The sequence below is a fragment of the Phoenix dactylifera genome, chromosome 1 (assembly GCF_009389715.1).
Source record: "Phoenix dactylifera cultivar Barhee BC4 chromosome 1, palm_55x_up_171113_PBpolish2nd_filt_p, whole genome shotgun sequence".
Taxonomy (NCBI): domain Eukaryota; kingdom Viridiplantae; phylum Streptophyta; class Magnoliopsida; order Arecales; family Arecaceae; genus Phoenix; species Phoenix dactylifera.
In genome coordinates this window covers 24,793,171-24,813,305 of record NC_052392.1, presented here as the reverse complement: position 1 = coordinate 24,813,305, position 20,135 = coordinate 24,793,171, and the positions used below count along the sequence as shown (strand labels likewise).

At 38.5% G+C, this 20,135-nt stretch overlaps 1 protein-coding gene across 3 annotated transcripts; it reads left to right on the top strand.

Annotated features, from left to right (window-relative positions):
* The first annotated feature begins 7,055 nt into the window (after window positions 1–7,055).
* Window positions 7,056–19,285, top strand: LOC103716804 (vacuolar protein sorting-associated protein 32 homolog 2-like). Of its 3 annotated transcripts, none has more exons than XM_039130500.1 (8): window positions 7,056–7,403; window positions 7,584–7,681; window positions 11,819–11,918; window positions 12,408–12,493; window positions 12,613–12,704; window positions 13,124–13,238; window positions 13,336–13,534; window positions 19,115–19,285. In XM_039130500.1, exons 2-7 carry the CDS (start codon window positions 7,610–7,612, stop codon window positions 13,528–13,530), a joined length of 660 nt encoding a protein of 219 aa, XP_038986428.1. In that variant the 5' UTR covers window positions 7,056–7,403; window positions 7,584–7,609; the 3' UTR covers window positions 13,531–13,534; window positions 19,115–19,285. The 3 variants fall into 3 exon arrangements, with proteins under 3 accessions (XP_038986428.1, XP_008803195.1, XP_008803194.1); XM_008804973.4 differs by having other exon boundaries at window positions 7,057–7,421; XM_008804972.4 differs by having other exon boundaries at window positions 7,058–7,407.
* Window positions 19,286–20,135: the final 850 nt, after the last annotated feature.

Sequence of the window (20,135 nt, the reverse complement as noted above, 5' to 3'; positions counted from 1 at the left end):
TGGTTGCATACTCTCTGAAAATTTATCACAATCTCAAAATTAGATCTCAATTCATAAAAACCGACAAAACCGATTCAATTATAAAGTTTAATCATTCAATCACTATTAGTGATGCTCTATTTATTTATTTTTTTTATGTGATCTCAACTATAGTCAAGCAACCATAGTCAAGTATTAAGCTACTTGTAATCTGCAACTCTGAAAAAAAGGGGTTATGAATTTTATAGCTCAGTAAAAATTTCGAACTATAATATCATGAGTAATAAGAAAATAATTAATTAGCTATTTTAGATAAAATGAATATCGTATCAATACTTGGAAAGCTCATACAAACAAAGGCGTGCGCATATATATATATATATATATATATATCAATGTATCTAATTGTTCAACAACAATTTTTTATATCATTTCATTTGTTTCTCATTAATTTATTTTTCATATTTCTCATTGATTAACTTTTGATTTTGGACTAACTAAGATCATGATTCAGTCCAAGATTGACAAAATTCCACGTATAAGCCCTTAGAGGCAATCCCCACGTATAAGCCCATGGGCACTATTCCATGCTTAAGCTCGTGGAAGCTATCTCCATGCATTAGCTTATGGGTGCTATACTATGCTTAAGCCCATAGAGGCTATCCCATGCATAAGCTCATGGAGGCTATCCCATGCGTTAGCTTATGAGCGCTATTCCATAATGAGGTTATTTCAAACCATATCTTGTTTGTTTGATTTATATGTTACTCTTGTTAAATCAATTACCACTTATATAATGAATTTCTCTCAAATTCAAAGTATCTTTGTTTACATAATCATGTTCTCAATATCTGATACGTATAATAACCATACGAACATATTTTTACTAGAAATCATATAAAACATATCATCACATGCCAAACCAAATATATCGATATAATTCTCACGATGCAAATCCAGCAGTACAGATCAATAAACACACACACACACACATATATATGGTGACCGAGTACAGGGATTCTTATCTATATCGTAATCTAACATAGCTACAACACTGCCAATCCACACCTAATATGTCCAGTCAATTTAATATCAATATAACACTAACTTATCCCTTATCAATCACTCGCCACATTTATGAATCAATTATTCAGTAATTCCTTAGTTTTAGAGTTCTAATATTTGATATAATCCATTTTTTCTATGCTCCTTTAATTAAAAATTAAAATAAAAGGTCATGGTCTTGCATTGATTTAGAACTAGAGTATAGGATCTCGTTGGGCTCCTTCCAGTTTGGATGACTGTAGCCTCATACAAAATTAGGACTAACTATGAAAATAGATTTGTATAGGAAGATACACGAGGCCAACTAGATGACAATGCCCAATTGTTCGAATTGGTCGGCACAACGTATCCAATTCATCTTATCAAGAAATATATATTCAATTAAGAAAAAGGTAATAGATTAGGGTTTATCAATTATGGATTCAATGGTAGATGACAACAGTCGAGTGCATGATAGATAGGGTCGACTAGATAGTAGCGTCTGATGATTTGGGTCGAACCAAGCAAATCATGAAACAAGAATCAGACTATGGTACAAGTAACACAATAGAAATTTATGATGATAGAGTTTAACGATACTTGTGATGATCTGCTAAGGTTAGCGTGACAGGTGGTTCAAGCAATACTAAACTAGGACCCTCTATTAGGGTCAACTTGGTTCCACAAAGGAAACATCTGGGACCCTCTTGCTGGGTCCATAGAACTATATAAAGAGAGATAAATTAATAAGGTTTGTGCTAGGGTCACTTACGTTTGTTCACCTAAAGATCACTAGGTTTAGTTGGGCAAATTTGCCACACCTATCAAAACCATTTTAAAAAAGAATAAATTACTTGCTATTCACTATTTAAAATCTAAATATAAATTAAAAACCTCTAAGCAACTCGAAATAGACTTGAGCAGACTTCAAGTCCCGACTAGGTAAATCGGACTAGAATCTACAAATCAAGAAGAGAGAGAATAGTTGCACCAAAGATGAAACCTCTCTTTCGATTTTTCTTTTATTTATATATTTTATTTAATTAATTTTTTTCTCTATCTTTTTTCTCTCTTTCTTCTTTTTCCTTCTCTTTTTCTCCTTTCTTCTCTTCTTTTCTCTTCTTTTTCTTTCTTTCTTCTTCATCGCCCTTTCCCCTCTTCTTTAGCGAGAGAGGGGTCTAAACCTGCCCCACCGAGAAACAAGAGAAGGGAGGAAAGGACCTCTAGTCTAGATCTGACCGGAACCGAACCGAAAAGAACCAGACCGGAACCGGAACCGTGTCTCACAGTTCTTAACCGAACCGAAACCTTGAGGAATACGGTTCGGTTAAGGTTCCAAGTTTGATGGAACCGAACCGGAACCGAAATCGGCGGTTCGGTTCCGGTTCAAACCGAAAAAAAAAGAAATGAAATGAAAAGAATGGTGCCATCTCCCTTAAAATTCAAACGGTCACATGACCATTTGAATTTCCAAATGGCCCCTAAATTTTTTTTTTACTTTTTCATCCAAAAGACAATTTTACCCCTCCTAACAACTAAAAACCAGCTAGTTTGAGGGGTATTTTGGAAAATGAAAATTACCCCCAACACTATATATACATCTCCAAATCAATTTTTTCACCACACCACTCAATCTTCCAATCTCTTTCTCTCAATTTTTCACTCTCTCAATTATTCAATCTATTCCAATTCTCTACACATTCCATAACTTAATTGTTTTTCTCTCAAAATTCAAATAAATTTTGAGAAAAAAATAATTACCTTCCACATAATTTTGTCATATAAAATTTCTTCCCATATTTTTATTTTTTCCAATCCAATTATCAAAAATGTCTTCCTTCCGCTCAATAAAGGCAAGAAAAAATATGTTCCAAACCCAAATTCTTGGGATCCAAATTACATTCCTCCATCAATTTCCGAATCAAATCTTTCCTTTAATGTTGAGTGCTATAATATGCCCAATACTTTCGATCCAAATTACCGATCCTCTTCTATTGATGAGTTCGATTTAACTCAATCTTCCGAAGATATTGATCCAAATTATGAGGCAAATCCATAAGAATTGCATCCAAATGCAGCTACTCAAGAAAGTCATTCCACAGTTCCGCCATCAAATCCACAATAAAAAAAAAGGGCTTCAAAATCCGACATATTTGTCAAGCATTTCAAGAAAGTACAACTTTCAGATGGTTCATGGCAAGTAATTTGCAACTACTGTAGCCATACATTCAAATTTAAACTCGGTGGTGGATATGGATCGTTCACCAAGCACCTTAACAGCAAGCATACAGCAGAAGTAGGCATCGATCGCTCACAAACACAAATGACCGGGTACACTGCATCTAGTTCTTCTCCTCAATTATTTCAATATAATGATGCAAAATATAGGGATTCATTAGCAAAAATGGTTTCAGCAATGCATTTGTCATTTTTATTTTCTGAACATCCTGAATATGTTGCTATGACTCAAGAAGCTTTACAACCTGCTGCTAAACAAATTCGTAGGACTACACTCGTACGTGCCATAGTTAAATTATATAAAAAAGGCAAGCATGATTTATCTGAATTTTTTTTATCTTTTAATGGAAATGTTTCTTTGTGTTTTAATATATAGAGTGATCATTAGCAAGTCCATTCATACATGGGTATCACATGTCATTGGATCGATGATGAATGGCAAATGCAAAAAAGACTTATTGCTTTTAGAGGTTTTGATGAAAGACTACTGAAAATATTTGGAAACTAATAAAGTATGTTTTGGACGAGTATAATTTATTTTATATAGTATTTTCAATTTCTTATGATAATGCATCATCAAATACTGCTTCAATTTCTTATCTTGAAAAACTTTGCAAACCCTCATTTGGTGGTAAATATTTTCATATACGATGTGCATGTCACGTTTTAAATTTATGTGTTCAAGATGCTTTAAAATTTCTTAGTCAGTATCTTCAGCCAATTAAAAATGTGTTAGAGTATATATGGTTTCGTCCACAAATTATGAAGGAGTGGTTTTCTTTTTGTCGGCTTCATAATATGAGGCCAAAAAAATTTTCTTAAGATGTTCCAAATCGTTGGAATTCCATGTATGAACTTTTAAATGAAACTTTTCCTTACAAAGAATTATTATGTACTTTTATTGCAAATAATATTTCTTGTGTGGTTTTATTTCGCCAGCAGTGGGATGTTTGCAAAAAAATTATGATTGTTTTAAAAAATTTTAATGATGCCACTAATAATTTATCTGGTATTTATTATCCTACTGCTCATTTACTTATTTTAGAATGTTATAATATTGCTGATGCTATTAAAACTTTTGAGAAAGATAATGATTTGCAAGCTCCTATTTCTGCGATGAAAGTGAAGTGGCTTAATTATTATAAAAATATTCCACCTCTTAATCTTGTTGCATCTATTTTTGATCCACGTAGTAAATTAGATGGTTTGACAGATTATTTGCATGCATATTATAGTTGTTTAGATCTTTTTGAAGAAGATATTGATGTTTTAAATATTATTTTTATTGTTAAAAATAATATTATTAATTTATATAATAAGTACAATGCAAAATATAGTAAGAATGTCACCCCTCAACAATCCAGTAATATTGAAGGCATTGGAGATGTTGCAAATCTTAGTGCTACATAGCAAATGATTTTGCAACGCCAAAAGCGCCCGAGGAGTTCATCAGGTTCCAGTGTGGAACTTGATTATTATCTAACCACTTCTTTTGAGTTTGGTGATAGCATTTCAGATCAGCAATTTCCAATATTAAAGTGGTAGAAGGAGCATTCAAACCAATTTCCAGTCCTCCTAGCAATTGCTAAGGAGATTTTAGCTTGCCCGTGCTCAACCGTTGCTGTTGAGCAAACATTCAGTGCTGGAGGTCAAATCTTAGATGAGCGACGATCTTGTTTAAGGCCGAATAACTTAGAAGCTCAAGCATGTGTTGATGATTGGAGAAAGGCAGAATGTAGATTACAAGATAACACATTTGAGGACAGTGAAGACTTATTTGATATTGGAAATAGCGGATCGTCTACAGCCGGTAGCAATGGTGTGATTGATCATTGGTGTAAGGGGGTTAATTGCTCAACCATGAATGTAAGTGAACTACGAGAGCTTTGACTCCTCTAAACCTCAAGAGGATACGTAGGTAGCTTAATTTTAATTAAGTTCAAGCCCAATTTTTTTCTTTTTTTCATTTATAATAAAATAAATTAGTTCCAAATTTATTTAATGTAACTTATTATTATTTTTATAATGTTATCTAGTTGTATTATTAAAATTTAGTTTGATAAAATAATAAAATAAGGTACAAATTATCATTTTGTATTAATTACACAATCTATTTGTATTTATAATTTTTTTCTAAATTAATTACACAATCCATTTTTTTTCAAAATTTTATAATTTATGTTGAAAAATCGGAATCGAAATCATCTAAAATCGGAACCGGAACCGGAACCGAACCGACTATTTTCGGTTACGGTTAAGGTTCTAGATTTTTGTGGAACCGGAATTGATGGTTCTCGAACCGGAACCGGCGGTTCTAGAACCATCGTTAGGGCTACTCTAGTCTGGCAGCGGCTGTGGCCGAGGGCCGACGACACGGTGGAATGACCACCAGGTAAGTGATCTTCCCCTTTTTCTTCTTTTTTTTCTTATTCCAGCGACTCTTTGCCAGATTCCGGCCATTGCCAGGTTGATCGAGAGGAGGGGGAGATATGGGAGGCCTTACCTTGCTCCGAGGAGGCGTTGTGGCTGCGATTCTGGTGGCACAAAGACAGGGCACAATGAGCCCAAGCAGAAGAAAGAAGAGGAAGAAGAAAGGAAGGGAGGGAGAGGAGAAGGGAGAAAGATGAAGGAGAAAGAAGGGCTTAGTGATCTTGGCAAGCAGGGAGGGGAATAAATAGAGGGAGGAGACAGCGGATTCTGTGATCTCCTCATGCTATCCTGCCAAATCGGAGCTTGCCAGCGAGGAGAATCCATCGAAAAGAAAAGAGGAGGGGCAGGGCTGTGACGATGTCGCAAGGCCCTGCCCTCCCTTGCGGCAAGGATCACTGCTAGATAGGTTGATTTTCACCTAGCTAGCCATGCCAAAATAGTGTGTCAACTAAGTATCTAAATCTGTAAAGAAAATAAAGGATAATGAGCGCAATAGAGCAACAAGTATGAATATCCTAACTAGATAATTTATATAATAGTATAGCATACAATAGTAAAACATAAATTATCACGAATCAGTGTAAAGATATAACTAATTCCGTTTCAAAACTTAAGTCTATTAAAACCTATATTGTTCAAATATTCATATATGTAATCATAAATCCAATTCGAAACAAATCATGTTTAGCTCAACAACCTTTAATTATGGCAGCACTTATACCCTATGGCTAGGCTAGAAACAAAATTGCACTTATACCTTATGGAGTGGGCCGAAATACTACACTTATATCCTGTGGAGTAGACCCGAGTACCACATTTATATCCTATCGCAAAGCCAGAAGCAGAATCAATAAGCTCAATAACAATTAGGGTGCCAATGCATAATCCTTAATTGATAGGGTCTAGTACATATTAGGCTGAAAGTTCAAATCTGATACATATCAAAGATATTTTTACAAAATAACATATATCATTATCCAATTAAAATACAAGACTAGTATCCAATATAATAATACTTTGAAAAATATTATTCTGAATTATATATCTATTTTTTATTCAAAATACTATCTTATAAAATTTATAAAATTTATAAAATTTTTAAATCACAGATAAGTCGATTAATAATTTATTTGATGTAAAGATTATATTATATAAATAAAAAATTTTAAATTCAAACTATAAATTCAAATAATTTTGAAAGTTTTTTTCACTTCAATGAGTGCTCAACTGAAATCTTTCAAACACTGTGAGTTCAAATTATTAGAAGTTAAAGAGGAGGAGGAGAAGGGGCCAACGGTATCCTGGCGGCAAGGTAAGGGCCTCTAAAAAGGCTGGACGCTAGATTTCTTGGTTTATAGAGATTAGAAGAAATCGATCGTCTGCTTCAAATTAAATAGGATTTTTTTTTTTTTAATCTTGTACTCCAACCTCTACATTGGGAATGTAGGCCGGTTTCTCATTAGAGGGTGGGTGTTACGAATACCGTCATCCGTCTCTCTGTCCTACATTCTGTACCTCCTTCCAATCCAAATCGGAGAGAGAAAGAGACATCGACTGCAAAAGGGACGCCTTTTTGTTCCCCTACTCCTCGCCGTGGGGGGATTTGAAGATCCCTCTCCCGTCTTTTCTCCGGTAGCATACAAAGCCTCGCCTCGCCCCCGCTCGACCTGAAGCGGGCGCTCCCAATCTCCCCACGGTCTTGTTATCCTGCCGTAGGTGGGCTTTCTTCGGTGATTATTCTACGATTTCTCATAGAAAAATTTGTTTTTTTCCTTGTTCGCTCCTCAAATTGATCGGTGCAATGCGGTGCTATCTTTTTGGATCAATTATTCGTTTGGGGTTATGGTTTGGATGGGGTTCTTAGAGATTAATTTGCTTTTTTCTTCCCACAGAAGTGAGCTTTTAGAAGCTGGCAACCATGTTTAATAGGCTCTTCGGAAAGCCCAAGGAGCAGGCCAATGCTTTAACCACTCTCGACAAGTTACATGAGGTAAGCTCTGACCGAGTTTTGTTAAGCTTTTCATTTTTTTTTATTTGCTTGTAAAATAATTGACATGGATATTGGAATTGTGACATAACTGGATACATGGTAATCTAATGGAAAATTCTTACTTAAGTGGGTTGGATGTAATTGCCCTCGTAACTCGTGTATTTGGTAATGGGAAAATCCCTTCTTTCATAACTATACTCTTCTATTACCAAAAAGTGCTAGTAATTTTTTTTTATTTCCTTTAGAGATGACCAATAGTACTGGTTATGATTGGAAGGTTTAACAAGATCATAGTTCTAAGAATACTGTTTTTTTTCACTAATATTCCATATGAGCAACATTGTCATACCACTGATATTGACTATGACGAACACATCCTTTATCAGTTGGGGTTTTTAATGCTCTCAATGAAAGTTATTCAGTTATACCTTAGTGATCTAACTTTAGCTAGATAGAACTCATTCTCTAGTGTGTGTGTGTGTGTGTGTGTGTGTATATATATATATATATATATATTGGTTTTAAATTTTGGTATAGTATCAGAAATTAGAACCATTTTTTTTGATTTTCTCAGAATTGATCTGAAACCAAGGTTGGTTTCAAGATATCAACCCCAACAAACCAGCAAGACCATATTTATAGTAAACAAGAAAAGGACCCAGCATTGCATGCAGATAGATTGTAGAGCATAATAGATGAAGGAAAAGCTTTAGTTTGCAATTGAAGTGGTTAGATATGGATCTGGTATGCCTCGATTAGGCAACAGGTGAGAGTCTACCTTTTCTCCACACAGAAGTACAAAACTAAGCAGAATCAAATATGTAGAAGCAAGGATAAATATGGATCATAGAAGTGGGAAAAAAAAGAAATAAGGAAGAGTATAGTGTTGAAGGGATAACTAGAAGGCGTGAACACTTTCTTTCCTGCTTCATATCTTTCGCTTCATAGGGCTTTAGTAGAAGAGTCTTGGCCTTATACTGAAGTCTTCACCCAACACTGTTGAAGTCGCCTAATGTCTCAACACCAAGCTTCTCTAAAAAATAACTGCAGCCTTTTTCCATGGACCTCTCACACGATCTCACACCACATAATGAGATGGAAGAGAAAGCTCGCTTAGATTTTATTAACACAATTATCTGTCTTAAAAGTGAATGCATAAGACTAGTTGCAGTTATGAGGCTCCTTAAGTCCCTAGGACTCCTTTCTAATTCTACAGAGCCCAATTCCAATGAGAAAATAAAAGAAATGATGAAAAATATCTTTTTTATGCCTAATAAGAATTAAAACTTGACCAACAATATTTCCTAATAGAGAGATGAATTCAAAGTGGTCCCAAAAGCTGTCAATTTTCACGTCGGAGTTGAATTGGCTGCAAATGGCAAGTTCATTATTATGTGCAAATTTGTCAACACCTTCCATTATTTGTTTTTCACTATTGTTTCTATATCTCCCTCATCTGGATTCCAATTGATGCGATGTAAGATGGCACTAGAAAGCTTCTTCAAGTGATAGATGTGATGAAAGTGGTTTGACAGCCAAGTGCCCGGCTGTTCTGTCCAAGCTTTCTTTTTGGACTAATGAGCACAACATTAGCTTTCAAAAGGTGATTTGTCCTGAACTTGTCACCAAACTAGAGTACTCTTTTGGTAGTAAGGACTCCAATGAACATGCCTCATCTATCAGATGATTTTACCTCCAATCTGTCAATTTAGGCAAGCATCGGGTTGGTGATGTACTACTGAAACAATCTAATGGTTCTGAATCAATCATTAGAAGCTGAAGGCAGCATCTTTTTTTTTTTCTGTTGAATGATTTTGCATGGGTTTTGGGTGTTTTGTTACTGCATCATGTATTGAACATGAGTCAGACCTGACTATAAACCAAATATTTAAGCCATCAGTTGTGGGTTCAGATCATGATGAGTCTTCCATCATTCCCGTGTAAAGGACATGCTAGTACCTAGGATGACAAAAACTAATGATTGTTCATGATATGGGTTGCCCAACACAACCATGACCATTTGTTCATAAAAACTTCTATTATGAAAATAAAACCCACTTGATTAAATTTGATTTTCATATAAGGAAATTCAGTTTAACCCAATCTGGTTGCGACAGAGTTGACCTCGAATTATTTTGTTTTCTCATGAAACCCTTGCATGTTCTCTGTCCACCAATCCTCATTGCAAATACAATAAGGGGGAATGCTAGTTAGTAATACACAACTGATAGAATTAATTCATCATAACTGTCTTTTCTCTGTTTATATATCCATCTACAGATCCATGCTCCCAATTTTCATCGATAATATCTATAGATATTCTTTTGTAGGTTTCCTGTCATTTCTCTATGTTTTCTTAAACAGGAGCAACCCACTTGTGTTTGTTTTACTTTTTATGATACTTGGAATGTATAAATTTGATAAACTATCAAGCTGCCACCAATAGAGAAACATGTGGAGAGAAAAGGAGAACTTGCATGGAAACTTCTTTTAGGTGCCAGATGCAAGTCTTATCACGTCTCTCCACCCTTTTGTATCCTTTCTTTGTCTTACTGGATATCAAAAGGCACTGAAGTGGAACTATGAGAAAAAAATCAAGAGACAATAAGCTGCTGTGATTAGCTCAAAAGAGAATTTTTGATGAAAAAAGCAAGCTTTTAAAGAAGGGTGCTAGCTACAATTGGAAGGTGGAGGCTTACAAAATTTTAGTAAACTTTTGTCATATGGATAAACTTGTGCATGAATTATAAAGTATGCACTTGCTAATTCTTACATTGTTTAGATACATAGAGATCTGCAGGAGCAACATAGTATTATTTTTCAGCACGTGCTATGCACGTGAGTGCATATATGTTGAAAGCATGTTAGAGAATATATGTTGAACTCTTAAAGGCATGAATACCTATGACCTTATTATCCTGGAAGTTTTGTCCTGTTAATTTAGAAAGTCCAAGAGTCATCATGCAATGTGACCTATCCATTTCACTAAATATATTTTTTCTTACTATTGAAAATCCAGATTGCTCTCCCTTCAGAAAGAAAATCTAGATTTATTAAAATATAAAAAGTCTATTAATATCCAAACCTTTTTGGGATTTGTGTGTGAAGAGTTAGAGAGCTAGACTGGCTTCTTGGAGCGTTCTGGTTTTTAATATAAATTCTTATGAGTAGGGAATGGAAGGTGGAATATCCTCGAGAGTTTGCAAGTTTCCAAAACTTTCTTTGATTTTTTTTAAGAGAGATAAGTCTAAATCGGTTGAGATGCAGAATTTTTTTGAGTCCTCTGAGATTTCTGAGTAGGGAGTTAGAGTCTGAATCCCTGTAAAATCCATGAGAGAAAGCATATTTCTTTCTTTTTCTTTAATATGGTCAGCTGCTTTCCATTTCTGTAGTATTTCTCTGTCTTTTTGAAATCTGATCCTCTCAAGTTTGGGGTTGAACTGGAGAGGTCCAGTTTTAAATCATGGCTGTTCATGCATTGTGGAACGGCCTGTGACTGAGTGGAACCCTTCCATCTGTGTAGCGAAACATGTGGGCCTGCTCAATCATGGACCTTTTTACAATAAGTGAAGACCTGTGAATTAGAATTGGACCTCATGAATACGACCCACATTGGGAAAGATCGTGTCTCTTTTTCTCTTTTTCCCCCTCCCTCACATGAGTTCACGTGAAGACGACCCACATTGGCGAAGATCGTGTCTCTTTTTCTCTTTTTCCCCCTCCCTCACATGAGTTCACGTGAAGGTGTGTTGAATGACTGATGATTGGTCATGGAGTAGTAGTTTCCATCCTATAGTAAGAGATACATGGCAATAAAGACATTCATGGCTATTTCAAAATGTTCTCAAAATCTCAAACCTATACGGGTTTTCTAAGCAGTTCGTTACTAAGAGTATTTCTAAGATACCCACTTCCCCACACCTGTATGCTCATCCACTACTAATTTTGGCAACTAAGCTGTGTATATATGGGGCTCTCATGCCTGTTTACCTGTACATTCATATAGTTCACTTGTACAGTCATATAGCTTGTTTACATATTCTAATTCTATGTGTCATGCAAGTCAAGAAAGTACAAATCATACTCTCAACCAGGTAAAATTATCTAAACTGCTGCTATACTTTATAAATGTTTTAGACACTTGAAATGCTCGAGAAAAAGGAGAAAGTTCTTGAGAAGAAAGTTGCTGCCGAAGTTGAAAAGGCCAAGGAGTTCACAAGAGCAAAGAACAAAAGAGGTATGCTTTTTAGTTCTACATATAGTCAACATACATATGCATAATACATACACATGCATACATACAACACTGAAATATCATGAAGCATAGCTTTTGTCAGCCAATATATTTGCCTGAACTTCACTGTTGTGATCATGTTTTAGATTCTTGTAATGTGCACTCTAGGTCATTGACCGCATGAATGGGAAATTCCAGGAAGAAGGGAAGAAAAGGTCCAGAGCTCGTTAATGGCGACCTTTGCATTTATTTTCAAAGATAGCAATTTATCGGTGTGATGCTTTTTTTTGTGTTATAAAATACATGCCAGTAACTCTTCTTAGAAGAGATTATCTTAAGATACCTAGGTTATTTTTACAATTCCCCAGCTACTTCATGGACTGATAAATTAGTGGGAATTTATCATTCTTCTATATTGGAAGTTTACATCTATGATATATGTATCACTATATGTGTTTCCTCTCTGAAATTTTGCTTTGATTTTTAAATTAGCTGCAATACAATGTCTGAAGAGGAAAAGGCTTTATGAGCAACAAATTGAGCAACTTGGAAATTTCCAATTGAGGATTCATGATCAGGTACCTTTTCTAATTCAAGTAGTTCTTTCCTTGCTTCAGAGAGTGCCTGGTTAATCTATTGAAGGAGTACTACTTATGAAGTCCATGCTTAAATTTTGTTGGATTGTTTACCACTTTAGATGATAATGCTAGAAGGTGCAAAAGCTACAACAGAAACTGTTGAGGCGTTGAGAACTGGGGCAGCAGCAATGAAGGCTATGCAGAAAGCAACGTGAGTAGCTCTATGTTATACACTGTTGACCTTTTGATTATTCATGTTCTTGGTTAACTGTTTTATAGGTTACAGAGCATGTTATTGGAAATTGCATGTGTCAGCAATTTCTCCAGCATCTTTATTTCCTGATCATAATGCACAATAAATATAATATTTTGTTGTCTAATTCTACCTGAAAGTTTTTTTGATGAGAAATTCTACCTGAAAGTTAAATATTGCATGAAGTGGAACATTTAGAATTTCTTCTTAGAGAATGAATTATAATTTTTTTTCTCTTTTCAATTATCTGGTGATGACTTTCCACCTTTAACTTTTTGAATATTTTGTTGCATTTCCCAGTTTCAAATAATTTACTATCATAATGTTAACATTTATGTAAATTGAGGAACTTGACCTGATGCTTATTAATTTTTCAGTAACATTGATGATGTTGACAAGACTATGGATGAAATCAACGAGCAGACAGAGAACATGAAGCAGATCCAGGAAGCACTATCTGCTCCTATTGGAGCAGCAGCTGATTTTGATGAGGTAATCATCTCCCCCTGGCTTCTCCCCCTTGGTATATTTTAGCTGTTCTATTTGTTTTCCTGTCATGATATATCCAATATATATATTGCCATGGCAGGATGAACTGGAAGCAGAACTTGAGGAGTTGGAGGGAGCTGAGTTGGAGGAACAACTTCTTCAACCTGCTACAACTGCTCCTGCTGCACCAGTACAGTATGTTCCAGTAGGAAGACAGCCAACTCGCCCTGCTCCACAGAAAAATACAGCTGAAGAAGATGAACTTGCAGCACTACAAGCTGAAATGGCTCTGTAGTCAGGTATTTTTCTTCCTCACATGTATGCCATAGGCATCAGAGTTCCACACTTTAACGGTTAAATGTTTAGTCTTCAAGTAGCATCGTAAGAAACTATACTTCCGTGATAAAGTGGAATCTCAAAGTCTGTTGTTTGAGCTAGAGAAGAAGGGAGACTAAAGAAGACTTCTTTCCATTATGCACAATCTTTGACAAACAAAAAAGATAAATGAACTGACCAAGAGGCGGCTTCGTCGTTGGAACCACGAGGTAGTTGGCAACATTTTCCGGAGATTGGAGGGGGTAGAGTCTGCTATTGTTGAGTTGCAAAGGAAGACCTAGGAGGTGTGCTCCCGGTGGACGATATGGTCGACCTTCGGGGGCTGCTAGCGACTCACCACTCGCTGCCACAGCAGCATGAGATCTTCTAGCGACAGAAATCTCGTGTGCAGTGGGTAAGTGAGGGTGATCGCAATACTAGGTTCTTTCATCAGACGACGGTTATTCGGAGACAGCGGAGCATGATCCATTCTCTGTGAGATGGGTCTGGCCATCAGGTGGAAGGTGAGCCTGCCGTCCGATAGGTCTTACTTGATTTCTTCCGTGCCAGATGGACGGAGGATGAGATGCTGGTGATGGAGACCACCCTTTGAGGGTGGATGCAGGTATTGATGACGATGAGAATGCACCCCTGATCCGGCCGGTGTCGGCATAGGAGGTGCAGGAGGCAGTCTGGGCCTTGGCAGCGGACAAGGCTCCGGGACCTGATGGTTTTCCCCCTTTCTTCTTTCGGCAGTATTGGGGCATCATTCGGGGAGCTGTGGTGGAGGCTATTCAGTGCTTCTTCACCTAGGCAGCGATGCCTGAGGATTGGAAGGCCACCTTCATCACGCTTATACCAAAGCGTCAGGATGCGGCTGAGCCTTGTCACTTCAGGCCGATTAGTTTGTGCACAACCTTATACAAGGTTGTGGCCAAAATAATGGTGGGTAGGATGAAGCCCCTATTGTCCGGTATCATCAGCCGTGAGCTGGGGGCTTTTGTAGCCGGCAGGAACATTTTCCACAATGTCATGTTAGCCCAGGAGATGATGTGGGATCTTCAGCGAGCACCGAAGCGGCAAAGCTTGATGGCAGTCAAGCTGGATATGGAGAGGGCTTACGACAGGATCAGGTGGAGTTTTCTTCAGCAGGCACTGGAGGCATACAGCTTACACAGGCGGTGGATTGGATGGGTTATGGGGTGTGTCCGGGAGCCAAAGTTTTCTATCTTGGTCAACGGCTCACCATCATCCTTCTTCGAGTCCACCATGGGATTGCGTCAGGGATGTCCCTTATCCCCATACTTATTTATTATCTATGCTGACACTCTGTCTTGTACCTTGCAGAGAGTGTGCACCAGCCGAGAGCTGGAGGCCTATGTTCCAGCACCGGGGGCTGGGCCTATTTTTCACTTAGTATTTGCTGATGATTGTCTTCTTCTGATCAGGGCACGAGTCCTTCGCAGGGTGTTGGCGGGCTATTGCGCGGCGTCCGGCCAGAGAGTGAACTTCTTGAAGTCAGCCATATCTTTCAGCCCCAGCACGGAGACCAGAGTCAGATAGGAGATCCGGGAGATATTGTAGATACTGGAGCAGGAGAGACGCTGACCTACCTGGGAGTCCCTATCACTAGCCAGAGGCTACGGGTGGCAGAGTGCTCGGGCCTGGTGCAGTGGGTCTAGAGTAGGCTGGAGGGATGGGGGGCATCCTTTCTATCCATGATGAGGAGATTGATACTGGTCAGATCGGTGTTGGGGTCCATGTCGGTGTATCTCATGGCCAACACTGTGGTACCAAAGATGGTTCTATTGAGGATCGAGCGTTTTCTTCGGAGCTTCTTGTGGGGGTCACATAGTGGAGGCCACGGGGTGCATCTGGTGGCCTGGGAGCAGGTCTGCCTTTCCACCAGTGAGGGCAGTCTAAAGGTGCAGTCCCTCTTGGAGAGGCGTGAGGCGTTCATTGTTCGGCACGCGGTTTGGTTCATGTTAAAGCCACACGGATTCTGGAGTCAGGTGATGGCAGCCAGATACAGTCGAGGGGGTTCAGAGGTGACACGGAGGGGTCGTCGAGTCTCCTTCATGTGGCACGAGATTGGGAGGCACCTGCCGACAGTGTCGGCAAACACCAGGTGGTTGATAGGCGATGGGCAGAGCGTTGATGTGACCAGCGATCCATGGGTGGACGCCCTTCCTCTGAGGTGCTGGCCGACCATGGTTGATACAGAGGCAGTGGAGGGGCTGCGGGTGTGCAACCTCCTAGCACCAGGAGGGGCAGAGTGGGATGGGGCCAGACTTCGACAGCTGTCGGGGCACACCTAGCTGAGAGGATCCGTTCTATTCCGGTATCAGGATGTGCGGGGCCAGATGTCAGGGTGTAGGGTGCCTCGTGTCGGGCCAGTGTTAGATTGGGAGATCTCTCCCGTGTTATCCAGCTGGAGCATGAGCCAGGGCCGGATTGTACTTGGATCTGGAGGTTCAGGCTCTACTTGAGGGTAGCCCTCTTCTTATGGAAGGGGATTTGGGATCATCTTCCGACAAGAGCAGTGCTGAGCAAGCGTGGCTGGGGGCTCCCCGCAGAGTGTGGGACATGTGGAGCCGAGGAGTCGGTGGACCATGTGTTTTTCCAGTGCATATAGGCGAGGTCGACATGGCAGTGGTCAGGGATCCCGCAGGAGGCTTGGAGTGAGAGGCTACAGTTTTTACAGGTGATAAGACAATGGCTGGCCAGTTCGCGGACCTGTCAGGAGGCTATCAGAGCAACTTGCACGGCATATCAGATCTGGCTGGCAAGGAACGCTCGTATCTTTGGCGAGTGCAGGGTGTCACCGAAGTTTGTTGCGGAGTTTGCTCGGGCACAGGCCACGGAGATCAGGCCCACCCATCCTTCAGATAGACCTTTGATAGCTCAGGACACCTGTGGTTCCCTCTCTGCTCCGACAGCTCCTCAGACGGTTTTTTTCACCTGGGAGCCCTCATCCTCGAGCTTCCTCAAGGTCAACTTCGATGGGTCGGTGCTGGATGGTGGTACGCGGGGCGGTGCAGGTTTTGTGATACGGGACCTGCACTCTAGGGTGGTGGCGGCAGGTGGCTGCCAGCTGTTTGACACGTCGGTTCTAGGGATAGAGTTGCGAGCAGCCTGGGCGGGCCTTTGACATGCGCGGGTGGTACTGCAGGCCAGTTCGATCATTCTGGAGGGCGACTCGGCCACAGTCATTGGATGGATTCGGAGGGGGTCGAGGGGTGAGAGCACAGACCACTTCTTGATCCGGGACATAGGGATGATGATGAGAGACCAAGCATGTATCCTGAGAAGCCAATGGGGCGGCTGACTGGGTGGCTGCCTACGCGGCCTACCACTCAGGGTACACTCTTTAGTTCGGGGAGGCCTTTCAGGCACTCCGCGAGCTGTTGTATTTTGATTTTATTAGGTGTATCCGTACACGTACTGTATGAAGCACCTGTTTTAAGCAAAAAAAATAAAAAAAATAAAAAATCATGGTGCTTGGTTATTTGGGTTTGCTTTATGTTTTCTTTGATATGCTTCATGCTGGAAGTTTATTAAGTATTTTCGGGACTATAATGAACATGCAAATGTGCATGCCTGCTACCTATTTTGGGTAGGAAGAAATTTAGCTAAATTCTAAATTTTAAAAAGATTCAAAATTAAGTAGTGATTAGTTTTGCAAAAAAGGGTTATTGCAAGCAAAAGGTTGTTGGTTGCGAAACCAATAAAACTGAAGACTTTTTAGGTTGAGAGTTTGGGTGAGGTGGACGGAGAGAGATTAGGATCTCTAGGTAGGAAGATTGGCAGGGAATTATAGTGTTCATGGAGTTACGATCAGGACACTGAGATTAAGAGAAGGGACGGCATTTAACAGATAAATCTAATTGAGTGTATTATGGGAATTTACAAGTTGGTATATTCAGACTTGATATAGTGTTAGGATTATACGCTTAAATGATCAATTAGAATTGATGAAGCAGATGATTCAATAACTAGTTATAAATCCTAGTTCTTGTGTATACATATAGATCTTAGTGTTTCAATTTGCCGAGTCTGACTTTAATGAGCTCGAAACTTATCTCTCAAGATTTATCTTTAACCCTAGGAAAATTAGTTAATTGAATTACTTATTATAATTCATCATTGAATACTGTCAAAGTTTCCTTCCAGCACAATTAAATCCTTTTTCATGATTCTGTCCAGACTATTTTCTTCCAAGACATCAAGTACCCTTTTCTCCCACATTGCACCATCTCCATATGTAACTAGATAAATGACGGATGATATTCTGGCATGGGGGTGTCCATGTGCTGAATTCCTGTCTTTTCCTTGATATTTAGGAGGAATTGTTTTCAGTTAGCATCATCGACTTTGCTGGTTTTCTTCTATTTATTTTATTTGGTTTTTTTTTTTTTTGGTAGGTGGTTTTCTTTTATTTTGGCTATGCTTTTGTTGCTTCATGATATATTTTTGTAAAGGAGGAGTAGATGAAGAAATTAACTGCGCTGTCTAAAGAATGGTTGCTAGTATAATATTGCTGGCCTGATAAGTTTTATGGATAACTGGGTAAATGTACCAACAATCTATAGATTAAAGACCCAAACCCCTTACAAATTCTACCAAGTGCCAACAAGTAATAGTTGCTTGGTGTTAGGTGATGACATTTGGAGGTAATCCTTTTACTGAAGAAATGCACTATATGGTGGTTACTAGAGATGTATGTAAAAGTTTTGAAGCCAATATAACCTAGTTAGTCGTTTGCAAAATAAATGACATCCAGCTTGTATGTGTTTACCTCTTTCTTTTAAGGCTGTGTTAAAAGCAATTTATATTGCACTTTTGTTTTACATAAAGTTATGGTAGAAAACATGTATACCAAGGTCACTTAGCAGGGTATTTTAAACCCAAAAAAATATGCTTCATTGGTTACGCTCTCTTTGATCCATATGGGGAACTTGGTAATATAGTGGAGAAAGGAAATGGACTTGCATAGTCTGTACTAGGTGAAAATATAAATGTCATCCTTGAACTCCCCTCCCCCCTTTGGCATATTAATGCAACAGTCAGACATCGGCATGGCTACTACATGTTTTTGATGCTACTGTTTGGAAGAGCAGGCAGTGAGTTGGCAAATTTAGGAAATCTTACCATTTGGAGATCATATGCTCCTAATCTTATGGATATGGTAACCCAATTTAAACAAATTACTGAAATCTTCCATATGGTTGAGTGTGGAAAAATCCTTTACAACTAAAATCTTCCATATGGTTTGAGTGTGGAAAAATCCTTTACAACTAATGACTTAATAGCTTCTTCCATATGGCAATTGTTTTTTGGGTGACTTGTCTGCTGCTGCAAAGCCATCCCTTTTTTACAGCACATTCAGATGTCCCCAGTAAAGGGAGGAAAACAACCTGCATCCCTCTTTTGCTTGGGAAGTTTTGCCTGCTGGTTTGCTTGCTATTACTTGGCGAAATGGAAGGATAGTCAATATTTTTTGTCATATTTGACATTTACAAACAACTAAATTTTCTAATCTTTTTCTTTTCTATTTTCTGCAGGTCTGATTCTTGAGATAGACAATACTGTAAAAAGTGATTGGATTGTACTTTATAATGGAGTTTGTAATGGAGTCTGCTCCATATTGCAACATTACATTTCCAATGTGTATACTTTTTGCAAAATGTTATTGGCGGAGAAAGAAATGATCATTTCCTTAGCTTCTTATTCTATTTATGGTTTCACTGCTCTCTCTTCTAATAACATTTCTTTCAGGAGCATTGGTTTGTCTACATGATCATATATCTTTTCTAGCCTGTTTTAAAATTATCATAACATATGGAGTTGTTCCAAACAGCAACAGGTGTTGTTTGTCAACCCCTCTCCTTGGGTGTGTGTTTGAGCAGCAAGGATGTCCCTAGGTCATCCTTTAACATTTAGAGCAGTGGTCCTTTGGCTGTACTTATCTTTGGTTCTTATTATATGTCCTACTTCTATTTAAACTGCTTAGTCATTGATAACCTACTTCTAAGCGCTTCAATTGGAGGGCCGCTTTGGTTTATTTTTGATAGACGGGGAGCATAGAAACCTTACTGCTCATGTGCATTTAAAATCTTTTGAATGGAATAGTTGCAATCACGACTGTAAGATGCTATTACTGAGGTTTCATATAAATGTTTACAGCTTAAAAAAGAATATCCGGAAGAATTGATCCCATAGAAAATATAGCTATCTTGAAAACTACATTGATATGCTTGAAAATTAAAATGTTAGCGTAGAATTTAGTCCAGATTGTATACTGGCTGTACATTTGATAAAGGGTTTCCTAGATGACAGATCCAGTGAACTTTTCTGAATTGATGTGCGTGGTTTTTAAAGGGAATACCCTTTGATAGCATGTGGAATGTTATCAAGAGTTGGTGCTTATTGAGACCAATACATTAGGCAGGTGATTCACTTGGACAGGAGTTTTATGGTAGTTTTTCTTGGTTTTTTTTTTTTTTGGTACAATGGCTGCTCATCCCAATCTGGCATGAGTACAACCAAAGTTTTTCTCGGTTTAGAGTTATATGGTGGTTGAAC